This window comes from Zasmidium cellare, assembly GCF_010093935.1.
Source record: "Zasmidium cellare ATCC 36951 unplaced genomic scaffold M409scaffold_23, whole genome shotgun sequence".
Lineage (NCBI taxonomy): Eukaryota > Fungi > Ascomycota > Dothideomycetes > Mycosphaerellales > Mycosphaerellaceae > Zasmidium > Zasmidium cellare.
In genome coordinates this window covers 210440-227090 of record NW_022986967.1, presented here as the reverse complement: position 1 = coordinate 227090, position 16651 = coordinate 210440, and the positions used below count along the sequence as shown (strand labels likewise).

The 16651-nt window shown below is 55.0% G+C and overlaps 5 protein-coding genes across 5 annotated transcripts; 2 read left to right on the top strand and 3 right to left on the bottom strand.

Moving 5' to 3' along the window:
• Positions 1–304: 304 nt before the first annotated feature.
• On the top strand, positions 305–1330 carry M409DRAFT_24503 (uncharacterized protein; the record flags this gene model as incomplete). Its single annotated transcript, XM_033807268.1, has 1 exon — positions 305–1330. The coding sequence occupies one exon, from the start codon at positions 305–307 to the stop codon at positions 1328–1330; it is 1026 nt and encodes a 341-aa protein (XP_033666004.1).
• A 1477-nt stretch (positions 1331–2807) lies between these two features.
• M409DRAFT_56005 (uncharacterized protein) lies at positions 2808–3451 on the bottom strand (the record flags this gene model as incomplete). Its single annotated transcript, XM_033813158.1, has 3 exons — positions 2808–2901; positions 2954–3261; positions 3443–3451. The coding sequence occupies 3 exons, from the start codon at positions 3449–3451 to the stop codon at positions 2808–2810; spliced, it is 411 nt and encodes a 136-aa protein (XP_033666003.1).
• Positions 3452–5666: 2215 nt separating this feature from the next.
• M409DRAFT_24500 (uncharacterized protein) lies at positions 5667–6392 on the bottom strand (the record flags this gene model as incomplete). The annotated part of the gene is made up of 1 exon (XM_033807267.1): positions 5667–6392. One exon carries the CDS (start codon positions 6390–6392, stop codon positions 5667–5669), a length of 726 nt encoding a protein of 241 aa, XP_033666002.1.
• Positions 6393–8932: 2540 nt separating this feature from the next.
• Positions 8933–11287, top strand: M409DRAFT_24499 (uncharacterized protein; the record flags this gene model as incomplete). The annotated part of the gene is made up of 1 exon (XM_033807266.1): positions 8933–11287. One exon carries the CDS (start codon positions 8933–8935, stop codon positions 11285–11287), a length of 2355 nt encoding a protein of 784 aa, XP_033666001.1.
• Positions 11288–11838: 551 nt separating this feature from the next.
• M409DRAFT_24498 (uncharacterized protein) lies at positions 11839–14402 on the bottom strand (the record flags this gene model as incomplete). Its single annotated transcript, XM_033807265.1, has 3 exons — positions 11839–11966; positions 12040–14028; positions 14078–14402. 3 exons carry the CDS (start codon positions 14400–14402, stop codon positions 11839–11841), a joined length of 2442 nt encoding a protein of 813 aa, XP_033666000.1.
• Positions 14403–16651: the final 2249 nt, after the last annotated feature.

The window sequence follows — 16651 nt, the reverse complement described above, 5'->3', positions numbered from 1 at the left end:
TATTGTAGAAGAAAGGGGTCTGAACAGCACGGCGCTGGAGGAGTTTTGAGTGCCGGCTAAAAGCAATTAGGCGGATGGGATTCGTCGGCATTTGAATCCTTGCTTACGGTGAATGTATACTTGCACTTCGTCTTCTGGTGCTCACAGCGTAGAGATGATTTGCGCATGAAGCGTTGAAATATAACAACGTTATACTCTTTACCCCCCCGCCTTCTAGGACCTTCGAAGGCGGATTACATTACATTCCTCGATACCGTACAAACAAACTCGAAGGCTGATCGATGTCCGCCTGGTCCATTACCTCATGGCTCAGCAACAACATCCTGGTGCTCCCCTTTCCGGCCAAGTAGACACATCCGATCCGTGGATCTCGCGTAACTATCGTTCCAAACTGCTGTCTCTGAGCAATGGTCCCTCTGGATCCGATGTGATCAATACGAAAGAGCTAGAAATGTACGGCGATGCTGCACACGACGTCGTCTTCCGCATTGGCAACGGTGGCGCTGGCTATACCGGAGTTCTGCGTATGCTGGCTGACATGTACATTGCCGAAAACGGTGGAGGATTCCGCATCGGATGGGTTCCCAATCACAGCCGCCACTCCCAGATCGCGTTGCTTGCTGGTGTGGTTGAAATAGCTCTCACTTACGAGCCTCACAACGAGGACTTGGCCATCGATGAGGGGTGGGCGAGCAGAGTGGGAAGGGCGTTCAACGATCACTTCATTCTTGTTGGTCCGGACGTAGATGTCGGTGCATTCGATATTTGTGGTGCCCTGAGAATCATTGCGGAATCCCACTCGGCCCGCGGTGGGAGTGGTGCTGCTCCTGGTGGAGTACGGCTGGACCGTATCGAGTTCCATACTAGAGGCGACGGATCAGCCACGTTTGCGAAAGAACAGCTACTCTGGCAAGCCGCTGGTGTAGATGTGTCTGGTAAAGACTGGATGAAAACGTACCCTCTGGCCCCTTACGATGCACTTCTGAGGGCCGACAACGAACGAGCGTTTTTGCTTACCGATCGAGCCACGTTCCTCACGGCAAAACGAGACGGCGTCATCCCATCACTGCACGTGCATGTCGAAGGTGGCCAAGAGCTACTGAACCCGTGTTCTGCAGTCGTGAAAAGCGATGCGTTCGTGAGCGAAGTGTCTGGTGACCGAGATCTAGAAGCACATAGAGCTGCTGCACGCTTTGCAGTGTGGCTCACCAGCAATCAGGCACAGAGCGCGATCAAAGATTATGGAAGACAATGGGGTCTGTGCAAGCCTCTGTTCACCCCCGGAGACGAAGAGGAGTTCTCTGCTGAGGACCGGCTGCCATCATCATAATCCGTGACCAGAATCCCTGAACGCCCGGTCAGCCGTCCCTCCCTCGCACTTGACGGCGATCAAAAGAGTCATTGATACCTGGAAATCTCGCGATGCCCATCTCCTGGAGTCCCTCAACAAGGCCTACTACATCATCTGCCTGTAAAGAGCCATCGAACGTCACCAGCAGTGGTGCGGGCAAAACGACTCCCGCAAATCCCAACCGGCAAAACCCCGGACCAAACCGCCCTTTAGCATTATATGATGCAAATTCCTAGTCCAGTCACAAAAGCAGTAAACGTTGGTGGGCGCCCTTTGGCAGCAACCTTTGGTGGCTCAGCGGTACTTAGATCGTCAATGAGTAAACATCGAAGGCCTGTCCGACAGCGTCTTAACGAACCTCGACTTGGTAAAAGGCATAAAGTCTTATCATCTTTGGGTCCCAATTAGTTTCTCTCCCTCCCACCTCTCCCGGAAAATCTGGGGTCAGGGTAGGGTTCTCTTTTGCAGTTTTGGTCGAGAGTTCGATTCCCGGCGTTGTCAGTCTTTTTGACCGTGGTGGTATTTCGATTTTCGATTCTGCCACCACGCGACCATCATCAACTGCAACGCGAGGGGTCGTTCCTACTCCTTTCACGCACCTGCCTTTCTCCACGGACTGTTTGAAGGGTGCATCTCTTTTTGGCGACTGCGTACCTTTGTCTGCTTCATCACATACTCTACCTTTCGAGCTCGATGGCGACCTGGACCTTTCTCGAAGGTGATGATGACCTCACTCCTTGCGCAATTTGAAGTTGCAGCGACACTTACACCGGGGGCATGGCCAAACCACTGCGCAACGGCGCACGATTGAAGTCAACAGCTGTTGAGCGAAGAAGGAGGATCGAAAGATATCGCATTCGAGGAAGTTTGGCCGGCACTCGCCCCTGGACCTCATCTACACCTTTTGTCCTGCGCCGCATACTTCACGGCCGAACTGGACACCACAACCTTCAGCTGCGACATCGATCATAGCGCGTTGTTCATAACACACATGAGACTGCTGAGGTGGATCTTGATTGTAGGCGACGGATGCTCAGGGGTACATGTCACAATGAGCGAGGGCAGTGATCATGCGCTCGATCACTCCCTGTGCCGCATGAGACTGCCGGCCCTTGTTCGTTCTTGATGCCATAAACATGACAGTCATTGGCCTTTCGATACTTCGCAAGACGCATCGAATCACCACCCCAACGCTCAACCTCAACTTCATTTGAACTGCACTTGGAGGAAGGAACATTACAAAAGCTTGGCTGGCAGGTTGGATACGACCTCCGAGAACACGGGCGGACTGTATGCAGGATTTGAGGATTGAACAACAAGCAGCTCGGGCTATGAGACGATGCGCTCCACTACAAGTAGATAGATGCTTTGCTCGCAAGGGTGAGGAGTGAAGCAAGAGAGGAGTTGTGGTGGGCATCATCAGTCGAGTCTCGATTAGAATCTATATTTCACCTCATCATTGTAACCGCAGCGTCAAGACCAGCAAGGTAACATATGCCGCAATGCTCAGGCTGGTAAGAACAACGACGACATTACCACTAGTTCGAAATCTGTCGATCGATCAACACTGCCCCATCAATCAAGACAGACTCAAGGACCTACCGCTTCCTACTCAGCCCGTCCTCACCAACCTCGCTGAAAAACTGCCTGTTCCCCTGCATACGCCGGAAAGCACTAACTCCCAACACACCAGCGCCATAGACGGCAAACAACGCCCCGATGCTGTAGAACTCGGAGGTGAAAATCTTCAGCACGACTAATGCGAAGCTGAACTGCGACAGGCTCGTCCGGATGTAGGCTCCCTCGAAGGTGCGTTGTGCAGCGCGGATCTCGACGAGTTCTTGGGGAGTTAGGATGACGGAGCGGGCGCGGTGCAGGCGGAGGCGATAGCGGGAGGAGGCATGGCGGGTCTGGGTATATGTAAGTGAGAAAGGACTGCGGTGATTGTTTGGTCGGGGAGGGAGGTGTTGTTGTTGGGGCTGCAGTAGTCCAACAAGTGCGTCTTGCTTTCTCGACTAGGATGTTCCCATTCGCTGGAAGCTTGTGGTCGTTGCGGCATGGGTGGTGGGAGATTTCAGGAGGCTTACTTACCTCGAACATGCTGCGGCAGCCAGCAGCTACATCTGAAGTGCAGGGCGCGGTGGGATTTTAGCGAAGACCGCACAAATGGAGAAGGACGAAGTGGTGGTGGGTGGGTGGATGAGAGTGGAGTGAGGTGGAGCTGAAGCGATCACGAGATGCGAGCCAGACCAGGTGAGGTGGTCCTCGCCAAGCCAAGCACTGTCGCGATGGCCTTCTTCCTGCCCTTACTTCCGTTCCGCCCTCATCGCGTGTCTCCAGCAAGCCTACATGTACGGCCAGCCGCGATGCTGTCGACAAACATAGCCCGCCGCAGACGCCCCTTCGGCACGCGTGCAGGCGGTGCGGCGAGTCGTGCTTTCCCGCCAACGGCACCTTCCGCCGTGAGCTGGGATGGGTACTACCCCCTCCCAATGCCGCCCACACGTTGCAGGCACACCCGGCCGCGCCTTCTTCTTCTCCTCCCCTCCAAAACTGTCGTCTAGCCCGCGCTCCCACGTCCGCCTTCTGACATAAATTTCCCTCGTCTCCCACCCTCCTTTCTTGCGAGCGTCACACAACAAGCTGCATCACCACCTCCGCCGCCCCTTCACCGGGCTTGTGCAGGCATTGAGCTCACCATCACGTGTCCGCACCACTCAAGCTCCCCACCCATGTGCGAACGGGACCACCAAACGACTACCGATCTTGTTCTTCTTTGACAATCGATTGCCCGACAGATCAACACTTCGGCTCCCAATCACAATGGACGGAGTCAATGGCTTCACAGCCGTGAACCCCACGTCAACACACCAACCACCTGCTCCACAAGTCCCATCCACCCCGACTGCTGGCACTAAGCGGAAGCGAGAATCGAAGGGAGCCCTCAAGTTCTACGCCGTCCGTGTGGGCAAAGAGCCGGGCATCTATCACACCTGGGCAGAATGTCTCGACCAAGTCCGAGGCTTTCCCAAGGCCATGTTCAAGTCATTTACCTCTCTGACGGACGCCGAGAACTTTGTCAACAATGAAGGAACTACTGGGACAGAATCGAAGACGACGAGGTACTATGGAGTGCAGTCAGGAAGGAATCCAGGTATCTACACGAGTTGGCAGGAGGTGCTGGATCAGATTACGGGATGGAAGGGGCCGAAGCATAGAGGGTTCAAGACGAGAACGGAGGCAGAGCAATATGTGGCAGAGGGGCGACTGTCAGGTTACGATGCATCAGTCGGAACGATTGAGTCGGAGCACACCCAGAAGAAGGCGAAGACCAGCAAGGGGAAGAAGGGCAATGGCATTAAGGATGAGAGCAGCCCGCCGCCAGGTATGGAGCAGGGAGAATATGAGCCTGGTGAGGGCCCGCTGCCAGAAGATGTTGAGGATGGCTTCGATACATCGATCACCCTAGACCACACCACCAATGGCGCTCGCTACAAGACACGAGGCGAACGCGAAGCATACACCTACCAAGCTGTGCGGCCAGTACGAGACGCCCCGATCCGGATATACACAGATGGAAGCTCGCTCAGCAATGGGAAGGCCAGTGCTTGGGGTGGTGTTGGCGTCTACTTCGGACCAAGCGACAGACGCAACATCAGCGAACCCCTCGAAGGCGTCAAGCAGACCAACCAGCGCGCCGAGCTGACAGCAATAGTCCGAGCTCTAGAAGTCTCGCCCAAGGACCGCAAGATCGTCATCGTCAGCGACAGCAAGTACTCGATCGACTGCGTCACGGACTGGTTCCACAACTGGCAGAGAAACAACTGGATCAACTCGTCCCGGAAAGCCGTGGAGAACAAGGACCTCATCCAAAAGATCCTCGACATGCTGGAGGAGCGCATCATCCTGAATCGACCTCGCATGGAGGAAGGCGAGGATATTGCCATCTCGGAGGACAAGCGGGCTTACTGGGATCGGGGTCCAGGAGGTGTGAGGTTCGAGTGGGTCAAGGGGCATGACAAGGATGAGGGGAATACTGCGGCGGATAGTCTTGCTGTTGCTGGTGCGAGGGCAGCGCAGGAGTTTGGCGTGGATGTTGGTGTGGATGGATGAGAGCTTTTGTGTGAGCGTTTTTCGCCTCTGGTGACGTGGACATGATTAAGAGAAAAGTTCTGCTGAGATGTTTTGGAGCGAGCGAGCGTGCGAACGTGTCACATTACTGGACGCATCAACCAGACTAGTCGATGCCATCATGAACGAGAAGACGCCTTTGGGGGCCTCTACAGCTCAACCACAATATCCTCTCATAATCTCCTCAACACCCTCTCACAACCCCCCAGTCTCCCCGCCGAACCCTGCACCCCACCGCCTCAACATCCCCACTCCCCAGCACATTCCCCCTCCCCCTCTCCCACACCTCCCCACCCCCCACGCAAAACCTCACATTCCCCACCTCCCCACCCAAACCCTCCCCCAACTCCCTCAAAAACCCCTCCCACTGCGCTTCGTACGTATCGAATTTCCAGACCGCGATCTCGACCTCCCTGACATTCGTCTCTGCGAGAGCGTTCAGGGCGAGTTTCCATCCGAGGCGGTTCCAGCTCGAGAGGCGGATGGACGTCAAGAGGGAGCGGTTCCGGGGGCCGATGAGGGAGAGGAAGGGTTGCACGGCGGGCATAGTTTTGAAGTCGAAGACGTTGTGGGTGTAGAGGGTGTGCGTGCCTTCGTGGTGGAGTTGGCGAGAGGTGAGGAGGAGGGCGGCAGTGTTGCGGGTGGCGTAGGGGGTGGGGAGTTCGAAGGTGGTGGTGCTTGTTGTTTTGGGGGAGGTGGCGAGCGAGGTGATGGCTACGAGGCCTTTTAGGGTGGGTTTTGGTTTTGGTTTTTTGGATGGGGTGGCTTGTTGGTGGTCTCGTCGTGAGGGGAGGGTTTGGTTGTAGCTGATTAGGATGCGGTGCCGGACGAGGAGGTGGGTGTAGATTTTCTCGCGGAGTTCGCCCGGTAGGGAGAGGAATGGGAAGGGTTTGTCGTTGGTTTGGTCCATGATTTGATGACGGAGTTGAATGGCAGTTTGGTCTCAATGACAGTGATGTTCCTCTTCTTTCCGGTTCACCGAGATGCTTCCTACTCTTCGAAAAGTGTCGGTATGCTTATTGATATGCCGAGAGGAATGTCAGCGTGAGGCAGAAGCAAAATTCGTTTTTGACATGGGCCTGTGAAGCTGGCTTTCCGGAATATTGGCTTGGACTTGCGAGAAATGTTTTTGCTCAGAGCGCAAGACCTTTACATTTGTAAAGTCCTCTTCTGTCCTTACCATTCTTCGCCGACAATGCCAAGGTGTTGTACATTTGGGATCTCCTGCCTTTCGCAAAGCGATGCTATAGTCCCCGGTCTCGTGGGATGGAAAGTGTGCTACAGCCTTCATGCAGCAGTCTAATTCGAGGCTGAAGAAGTTGTCGTTCGATCGCGTTCATCGCGAGAGTTTATGCTCGTCTTGACACTTGTGCTGCGGTCGGCGTCGACTCGCTGTACTTATTCGGTGCCCGATGGTTTGTACGTTCACCATTCGCTCGATATTTGCTCTTGTGGGTGTTGGTTTGCGACCAGTGTGTTGTTAGTTGACGTTGCCTCCACGACGCTGCGTACTTGGCAGAGGCTGTGTTGTTGCATTAGTACTTCGGTGCGCTGTCTAGTCTTTGTTGCTTGTCCGACGCGTTGTTCTTAGTGTTGTTGATCGACGTGTATGCCAAGGTGGTCGTCATCGGTCAGCGAAATGTTCATGGGGTGTTACGCCGGTAGGAGTGGGATAGCGCCCCGTGTCAGTGATGGCACAGATTACAAATTTGTCTTGAGGTATGACCATCACCCTTGGTGTTTCGCTCTAAGTTGAGGATACATCCCATCACTGGCAGGTGAACAGAAGCGTGGTCATTTTCCAAGAAGTGGAGAGATAGCATTTCCATGCCTTCCAATTCGAGCGGAACGACGAGGATAGAATGGTGAACCACGTCTTCCAGTGTTGCAGCTGGGCCTGCTTGAAGATCCCCCATGTCTCGTCCAACATGTTGTTCCTGATGACGGACATACAAGGCCACGGCATTCCACAAACCGTGGGTTGAGTTTCTCGGCTTCTTGGCCCAGTGATTAGTTTGGGCCAGTGTTTGAAGTCGGTCTCATGTCGTACGATGATGACAGAGGTGAGGTTGAACCATCGACCATCGTGGACTTGGCGTCTGAAGTCAAGACCCAACTATGGCCAGGTAAGCGTCGATAAACACTTCTTAAGCAGCCTTCTGTGAGACGAGCCGGTGAATCCCATCTTGGCTCCAAGAAGCGCAATCTGTTCTGAGCGACGTTGAGCATCTGTACCGAGTGAGCAAGCGCAACGATTCCCCATCCGAAATGAAATCCTGGCGCCAAGGCTTCTTGAAAAGGATGATACCGGCGGGGTGGCAGCGGAGGATGTGAGAGCGTGGGCCAGCCAAGGGCTCATCAGCAGATAAGGGCAAGACAACGTGCGATGTCGCGGCCGTTGGTGAGATGGGGTACCGGCCTCCTCCCCGCGGGTGCAGGACAGCCAAGACTCGGCGAGCATCTAATTCCAGCGACGGAGAGCAACAAGGTGCAGGCAACTGTGGGCGTGGGATGTGTGCGGAAGGGCGACGATTCGAAAGTGGTAGGGACAGCTGAGGATGGGTCTGAGACGTGTATCACCGACAGCCTCGTCATGTGTGAGTGCGTTGGGGTGGGAGGCGTGGGCTTCGAGCGCCAGTAGATTGGCTTGAGTACCTGCCTGACCATTTTAGCTTTTGCATTGCATTTACTCCCCGACGAGAGCAGCTCGAGCAGAAGAAAGCAAGGCGTCGCTGTTGTTGTCCTGAGCCGCGTGGCCTGCTGCTCAGCTCTTGTTGTCTTGTCGTCTTCTTGTCTCCTGGCCGGCATCATCATTTGAGCGTCGCCCAGCGCCGAGCCTCATTCCAACATCTCTCTGTTCCTGACCACGCCACCCGCGAGATCGGCAAGCGGGCACATGGCAGAGCGCTGCCGCAACTCAAAATTATTTTCTTGAATCTGCCATTTCTCAGACCCGTTGAGCATCGACTGCCCATAATAATCACACCCGCCCCCGTCCTCCGCGAGCATGTCCACGCCAACGGGAACTGAGCACACGACATCGACTCCATCTGCTCTCCGCTGTGCCTTCTGAGTCTGGTTCGCGCAGAGAATTTCTTCGACTCAACCACTCACTACTTTCGCCTCGCAGCCGCGACGCCCGTAGGCGCCAACTCTCTTCTCCAGACCCTTGCCCGTCCAACGCAGGTCGCCCGTGCTCTGTTCCAATCGATACCTCGACCATTTCGCGCCTTTTGTCATCCCGCAGGCCCACGTTTTGCCTGTCCGATGCCGCACGCTACCACTCCAGACACAACCACCACCACCGCAACATACCATGCCGTCGCCGCCGACCCGCCGCCGCTGAACATCCATAGCAACGGCACCTGCTCCTGCGTGGTAGAAGATAACTCATCGCTAGGTTCATTCCGTCGCAGGCAGAGCCAGCAGTCATTGTTAGCGAAGCAGGCGATGACGACCAACTCCAGCCAGTCTGAATCCCGCCGGTGGAGCAACGAAGTCGCGCCGGACCATAAGCAAGTGGATCAACTACGAAATACTCTCGACCAGACCCTCAGCCCGCCTTCTGCCGCTGCCGTGCGAGATCCAAATTCAAATGTCACGCTGCGCCCACAATACGATGGCTCTTCTGCACCCGACCCCAGACACCTACTGCCGCAGACTCGAGGCTCTTTGGCAGCGGCTATGAACGGCACCCTCCCAGAAGTCCCCAAGACCATGACCGCCACCATGGCCAACAACGACACGCCCGCGACCACGGCGCCGAGCAGTCCGCGCCTCATGGGCAACACCTCAGCGCCGCCCAGCAGTGCAGGCTCAGACACACCCAGCCAGAAACTCCCCATGCCTATTCGACAGAACTCGGGAACGAGCACGCCTCGAGTACGGCCGACCACCCTCGACATCCCTGGCTTGACAAAGAGCAAGGTATCCCCCGATGGTCGAATCGCCTCGAGAGATGTGGGATCGAAGCTGGTCATTGTCATGGTTGGACTGCCCGCTCGAGGCAAGAGCTACATCACCAAGAAGCTGGCGCGGTACCTCAACTGGCTGCAGCATGATACAAGAATCTTCAACGTGGGCGAGAGGCGGCGTGTTGTGGCTGGTGGTCCAAATAGCTTGGAGAAGACGAAGAGCCAACAACAGCGGGAAGAACTTCACACGCACCACAGACCAAGTGTTCTCGACATTGCGAAGGCCGACCCACTGCACAACCACGACGTCAAGCAGGACATTACTGAAAGCAAGAGCGCAGCAGAAAGGCAGCATTCTGTGGCACAGCTGATGCTGAACGATGATACAAAGATCGACGCGCCAGGAACTCCTCCGCGCAGCGCGACAGAGACACAAGCACCAGAGATCAATGGGAATACGAACCATGATAGAGAGACAGACGACATCCCGCCACTTTCGCAGAGGAAGCAGAGTATGGCGACAATCGTTTTGTCAAGGGATGCACCAGAGGAGCAGGCCAAGGAAGACGACCAAGCAATGGAACAGAATGCATCTTTCTTCGATCCGCAAAACAAGAGGGCTGCACAGATTCGAGAGCAGGTGGCTCGGGAGACATTGGATGACTTGTTGGATTATATCCTATACGAGAACGGCAGTGTTGGCATTCTGGACGCTACCAACAGTACCATGGAGCGACGGAAGATGATCATGAATCGGATTAGAGAGCGAGCTGGACCACAACTGAACGTACTCTTCCTCGAATCGAGCTGTGTGGACCCCGATCTCCTGGAAGCCAACATGCGATTGAAGCTGAACGGACCTGACTACAAGGAGATGGATCCGGTGATTGCATTGGAGGACTTCAAGAAGCGAGTGCACGAGTACGAGAAATCGTACGTACCGCTTGGTGAATACGAGGAAAAGAACAACATGCCGTATATCCAGATGATCGACGTTGGCCGCAAAGTCATCAGCCACCAGATCAAGGGGTTCTTGATGGCGCAAGCCAACTACTACCTTCTCAACTTCAACCTCGCACCACGACAAATCTGGATCACCCGACATGGATTGAGCATGGACAACGTCTCGGGCAAGATTGGCGGCGACAGCGACCTTGCGCCAGAAGGCCACCAATACGCTCAGTCATTGGCGAGGTTCATGGAGCAAAAACGACAAGAATGGGACATGAAGCAGATCGAGAACCTGCGGAATACTCACTTCCCACCGCAGCCAGGAGATGTCACCCCTCCAAATCCCTACTTCCACCCCCAATCGCCTGGCTCAGAAAACGGATCAGTCGCCACCGACGCTACAGATTTGGGCTTTGAGCCGAAAGCGTTCTGTGTCTGGACGTCTATGCTCAAGCGCAGCATCCAGACAGCTCAGTACTTCAATGACGAGGAGTACGACACCAAGCAGATGCGCATGCTGGACGAGCTGAACGCAGGTGTGATGGAAGGATTGACATACTCCTGCATCTCAACGCAATACCCAGAAGAGTACAAGAGCCGCAAGGCCGACAAGCTCCACTACCGATACCCAGGACCCGGCGGCGAAGGCTACCTCGATATCATCAACCGTCTGCGTCCAGTCATCGTCGAGCTGGAGCGTATGGAAGACCACGTCTTGCTCGTGGGTCACCGCAGCGTGGCCCGTGTTCTGCTCGCCTACTTCCGCGGTCTGAGGAGAGAAGAAGTCGCCGATCTGGATGTACCGATCGGCATGCTCTACTGCCTCGAGCCGAAGCCTTACGGAGTGGACTTCAAGGCATACCAATGGGACAAGGCGACAGAGTGGTTCTACGAGGTACCTGACTTCAAGCTGAGACGAGCGGAGGACGACATGCTCTGAGCGGGCATGAGAAATCCAATCCGCATGACACGATTATCGATTCGAAGGGTGTTTTATAAGAAGGGAGGGATCTATAATGACAGCGGCATCACCGCGAGATGGGAACGAACGAATCCGTCACATTTCATGACTGACTGCAAACAACAACAACTATTACAAGCCCAGCGAAAGAAATTAGACATGACGACGATGAGCTGGACGGGGATTTGATATTGCTGTAAACATAGAACGGGTGGTCTGGCCTTGTGAGTATTAGCGAGGCGTTTTTGGGGCGGGCATGAAAGACGGAACCAGATCCAGAGGCCTTGTTCTTTTTCGGATGGATGAGATGGGAGCCTGGTGGAATGAGAATCTGAAGTTCAGATGATGCTACTCTGATATCGTCTTCGTTCCTTTCCTTTCCTTTCCTTTCCTTTCCTTCCGGTTTCGTGCACAGTCTATCATGGCCACATCCAACCTCTCAAAGAATGCATGCATGCAATGCTGCACTCGAATTCTTGCAATGCCATGCAACCAAGAGCAAACCCCGAAGAGCGATTCCAACCACTTACTTAATACTCCATCAACCTTAACTTCTTCCCAACCTCCCTCCTCGCCGCAACCTTCTCGCTCGGCCGTTCCGCTCCTTCCTCCTTCGCCCTCAGAGCCTGCAGCAACATACCCGCATCGAAGAAACCATCTAGATTCACCAAAGTCAGCAGACCAAAACCAACAAAACCACCATCAAAAGAGAAAGAAGATTCTGAACTTACATCCCCCCAACTCATCATCACTCGCAACCCCACTATCCCCCTCGGGCTCCTTCCCCGTCACCGCCCCCGCACCGCCCGGCTCACCGACCACCCTCCCCCTCGACTTGACCCTCTGGCCCTTGGGCCTCTTCTCCTCCGCCTCCCGCGCCCGCGAAGCCTGCTTATCCGTACTCGTGCCGCGACGATGCGTCTGGCGGAGCAACTTGCGCACCTCCAGGAAATAGCTCTCCAACGCGTCGATGTAGCGTTTCGTCTGCCGGTGCTTGCTGCTCGCGCAGATGGACACGCTGCCGTCTTTGATGATGTAGCCGATGCCGAAGCCGTCGCCGGAGGTGGGTCCGAAGCCGAAGTGCCGGAGGGAGGGGTTGCCGCAGTTGGAGGTGCTGAGGATGGTGTTGTTGATGCGGTCGTAGCCCGGATCTGCGAAGAGGGCCGGGAGGATGGGTTGTTGCGTTCGTGGGGGCGATTGGCTGGTGGATTGGGTGCTGCCTTCGTCGCTGGCGATGCTGGTGCGGTTGGGGGAGGGGCCGACGCTGGATTGTTGGTCTCCTCGATCGCTTGTCGGGCTGTTCCAGCCGTTGGTGCTGGGGGCGTCGCCGTCGTTGCTCGTGAAGTCTGCGTCGCCGTCGATTTGTCGCTGCCAGAGGGACATTAAGGCATAGAGGTGGCGATCGTGGCCTTGGGCTTTGGCGCATTCTTTGGTCAAAGCAGCGTGCTTCTCGCAGGCCTTTTTCAAAGCTTCGATCTTCTTTGCTGGCGAGGTGTCCGCCCAGAAGGTGCGGATGAACTCTACACTCTCGTTAGTGACAGGTCGTACCGCTTCCGTCCGTCCGTGGTAAAAGAACTTCGTCATTGCTGGTTCGTACACGCTCTCGATGCGGCCATACATGCCATAGTAAGCTGCCTGGAAAGCCATCTGCACAAATGCATCGGGAGAGAAACCACACGATGTCATGAAGTTCTTGCCATATTGCCCGAACTCGAGAGTGTAGAACTCGTTTTGTTGGATGAGATCTGCCAATCGAGTCTCTGCAAATCGTACTGCCGTTGCCAACTCTGGCACCATGTCCCACTCCAGCTTGTGAGGAGTTGTACTGACATCGCCGAAGCTTGAAGGGTCCCTCTTCGATGGATCCGGCGACTGTGATGCCCACAGGGAAGGTGCTTGTCCGTTGATAGTGCGGGCGAAACGAAGGATCGTATCTGTGTATACGTCTGATGCAAAGCGAAGAACTGTATGACCGTCCACACCAGTATGCTCAAAATTGATTCCAGCACTGCCGTTCTTGCAAACGACAATCTGTAGTTTGTCGTACCATCTATTCGTGCATGTTCCGACCTGAACGCCACGTTCAATCTGGGAAGTTCCACAGAGTATGTTCATGCATACGTCTGAGCTACTCTGAGGTTCGGTATAGTCGAGACAAAGGATGAAAAGTGCAGAATCCACAATGTTCAGGCAGTCGCTGTTGTTTGAGCCGTTGTCTTTGCTGATGAGTTCTCTCAAGCTTGACCATGTTTTGCGATTTTCAGTGCTCAGAACGCCAAGTGCGCCCTTTGCTGCGTCGTAGATTGGGGTCTGGTCGGCATCTTCAGTGATGACCTGCAAGTTCAAGCTGACGTCCTTCTCGGTCATGATCAGGTCGTTGTTATCGTCCAGCACGTCGAACCAATAGAATTGTCCTCGACACAGGACGACAATGTGTTTTGATGATGGGTCCTGGCCGATCTGGCATCCATTCTCTGTGGGTATTCTGGCAGTACCGAACAGCCGTGAGTATTGGTACATGTCCAGCGGTTGACCTCGAACTTGATCCGGGGGCAGTTCTTCCTTGCGGACGGCGCGAACGAAAGATAAAGCAGAAACAACCAAAGACGCGGCTCGTGTCACCTGGTTGTTTCTTGCCGGAGTTGGGTCATCTTCGAGAAGAAAGAAGGGATTCAGATTCAATACGACAGGATTGTCGTAGTTCAGATACGAATCGTACCCTGAATGAAGTCAGAAGTTATCATTCTAGAGATGCTTGACTTGACTTACAAAACTGCTCAATGTAGCTGCTCTTCCCCTCAGAGTACGTCTTGAGCTTTTCTTGAAGATCCGGTCCATCGGTACGCAAGAACTCGTGCACCGCACGCTCTGTCTCGGCATGTTCCCTTGCGTTCTGCAGAGGATACAGTGAAGCCAGATACCTCTTGCATGTTGCCTCGAGATCCGGGATCGGTAGCTTGGGTAGTTTGTCTTGAGCGGCAAAAGTGATCCCAGGTCCCGACTTGGTTAGGAAATCATTCCCCAACGGATCACGCTTCTCCTTTGCAAAGCTTTGGGTCGTCTCCTTCGCACTGGCTTCTGATCGGTCGGCCATGGTGGCAGAGTCACGCCTGTTGGAGTTTTCAAGCTTCTCGACTATGGATGGAAACTGTCGAACTGGAGACATGATAAGCGTAAGCACTTGATCTAGCTATGCAACGGAGACACAAGCGTGGCAATGGACAAGCCACGCAAAGAGGTACGAAAGAAGTAGTGACAATCCTGATGGTAGTAGCCCGGCATTGATAGGGAGTTAGGACGCAAAGGGCATGGTTGTGCGAGGCCCAGCGGCGTGGTCTGAACGAAGACCAGGAATGGAGTAAAGGAGCAAAGGCTCGAGATAGATATTGCAAACCAAGCCCCCGCTGGGAAGGGCAGTTGCTGAACAATCTGGGCTCGCACCTGACGTCGTAGAAGACCGAGCCACATGTGATGGCCGGTCAGGTCTGATGGCAACGAACAGCACGTGGGGATCGCCCGTTGCGCCGAACGTGCGGTGATTGAGTGCCGGGCCTTGGGAGAACAGTAGGGAACCAACAAATTACTGACCTGCTCAGCAGACAGCGGCTCTCTGGCCGGCCTGGGACGCTGGGTACTCCACCTCGGGAGAGGATTACTGCGCGGATTCGCTCTTCCACGGCTATTTGGCAATCGTAGGCCCACGGTGCTCCGCCTGCATGGGCAGGACGAGACGAAACACGGCGGCGGACAGAGGGAAGTGGCAGATTGAGGTGCCAGAGAGCAGGGCGCTAGTCGAGCTGGAGCTGCAGCAGGTGAGGCGAAAGGCGTAGCTTCGCAGCAGGGATAGGTAGAGCTGGGAGGTGCTGGCGATGTGATCGAGTTGTTGTTGCAATTCCGGTGTTGGTTATCATCTCGAGGCTGGGAGAAGAGAAGACATGGCTAAGATATTGGCGGCCAGGCTCGGTCATATGATGATGGAAGAGCGCAGTAGCGGCTACTCGAGGACAAAGTACTGATCCAGGCCATGACGTTCGGCAGTGTGCTGTGAAAGACGACGTTCGCTCGAAGGGAAGCTTGGTCGCTCTGGGCGGAAGAGCGGCTCGGCTTGAGAACTCCGACACCGACACCAGACACTCACCACACACCACCAAACACCGCATCATCATCCTCGTCTTTCACGTGCTGCCGCGGTGATGGTGCTGCGGCCAGATGACCAACCTTCTGACCGTCCTCCCTGACTTCGACGTCGCCGATTTCTCCCACATTATCCCATCGCTGGAGCGCGCCCTGATTTCCACCGCGGATCTGCTGTCGCTGGACGCGCTCGATGTCGCCAAGCAAGCCCAAGTCCCGCCTGGCGAGGTGAAGAAACTCGCGCAAGCAGTTCTTGAAAACCTCCATGCGGAGCTCGCCCAGCAGCCAGGACGCGGTCAAGACCTTGATGGTGGCAGACGAGACGTCGCGGACAGATGGACCACGATAAGCACCCTGGACGACGCTTTAGACTTTGCCCTCGCCGGCGGCGTAGCGCGCGGTCACCTGACTGAGATCGTGGGCGAGAGGTGAGTTCTTCGGACATGTTTCGTTTCGTCTTCGTCTCTGACTTGCACTACGCAGTGCTGCTGGAAAGACTCAATTTCTCTTGACTCTCCTTCTCTCATCCCAACTCAAAGACTCGGAAGGGGGCGCTCAGCGTTCGGCACTATACATCTCCACGGAAGCCCCTCTTCAAACAACACGACTCACTCAGATATTGAAGAATCATCCTCGACTATCTCCTCTACCACCGGACCAGAGGCCGTCTTTGAGCCGTGTCCAGAGCACACACATTCACGATGTTGAAGCCCAGGAGCATATTCTACGATACCAGGTCCCCGTCGCCATTCAAAGACACAACGTCGGTTTGCTGGTGATTGACAGCATCGCGGCCAACTATCGAGCCGAGTTCGACAAAGGTGGCAAATCCAAGAGCGTAGAAGCTCTCGCCAAACGCAGCAACCATCTTGCTCAGATCGGAGCGCTCCTCCGCAACCTGGCTCAAACCCACAACATCGCTGTTGTCGTTGCGAACCAAGTGGCAGATCGCTTCACTACTATAGAACCCAACACCTTTCATGCAGTCAGTCAGTCAACTCAGGCTATCCGACCAGCTTCGCCAATGCCTTCCCTTCCCCAACAGATGCCCTCCCAGCCAACACCGACGATGCTATCAACCGACGACCCGTTTGCGATTGATCATCAGCAACGTTTCTCTACTGGCTGGGGAGACGACCCGACAGTCACGAATCTCAAAACACCGAGTCTAGGCCTGACATGGACGAATCAGCTCTCCACTCGAATAGC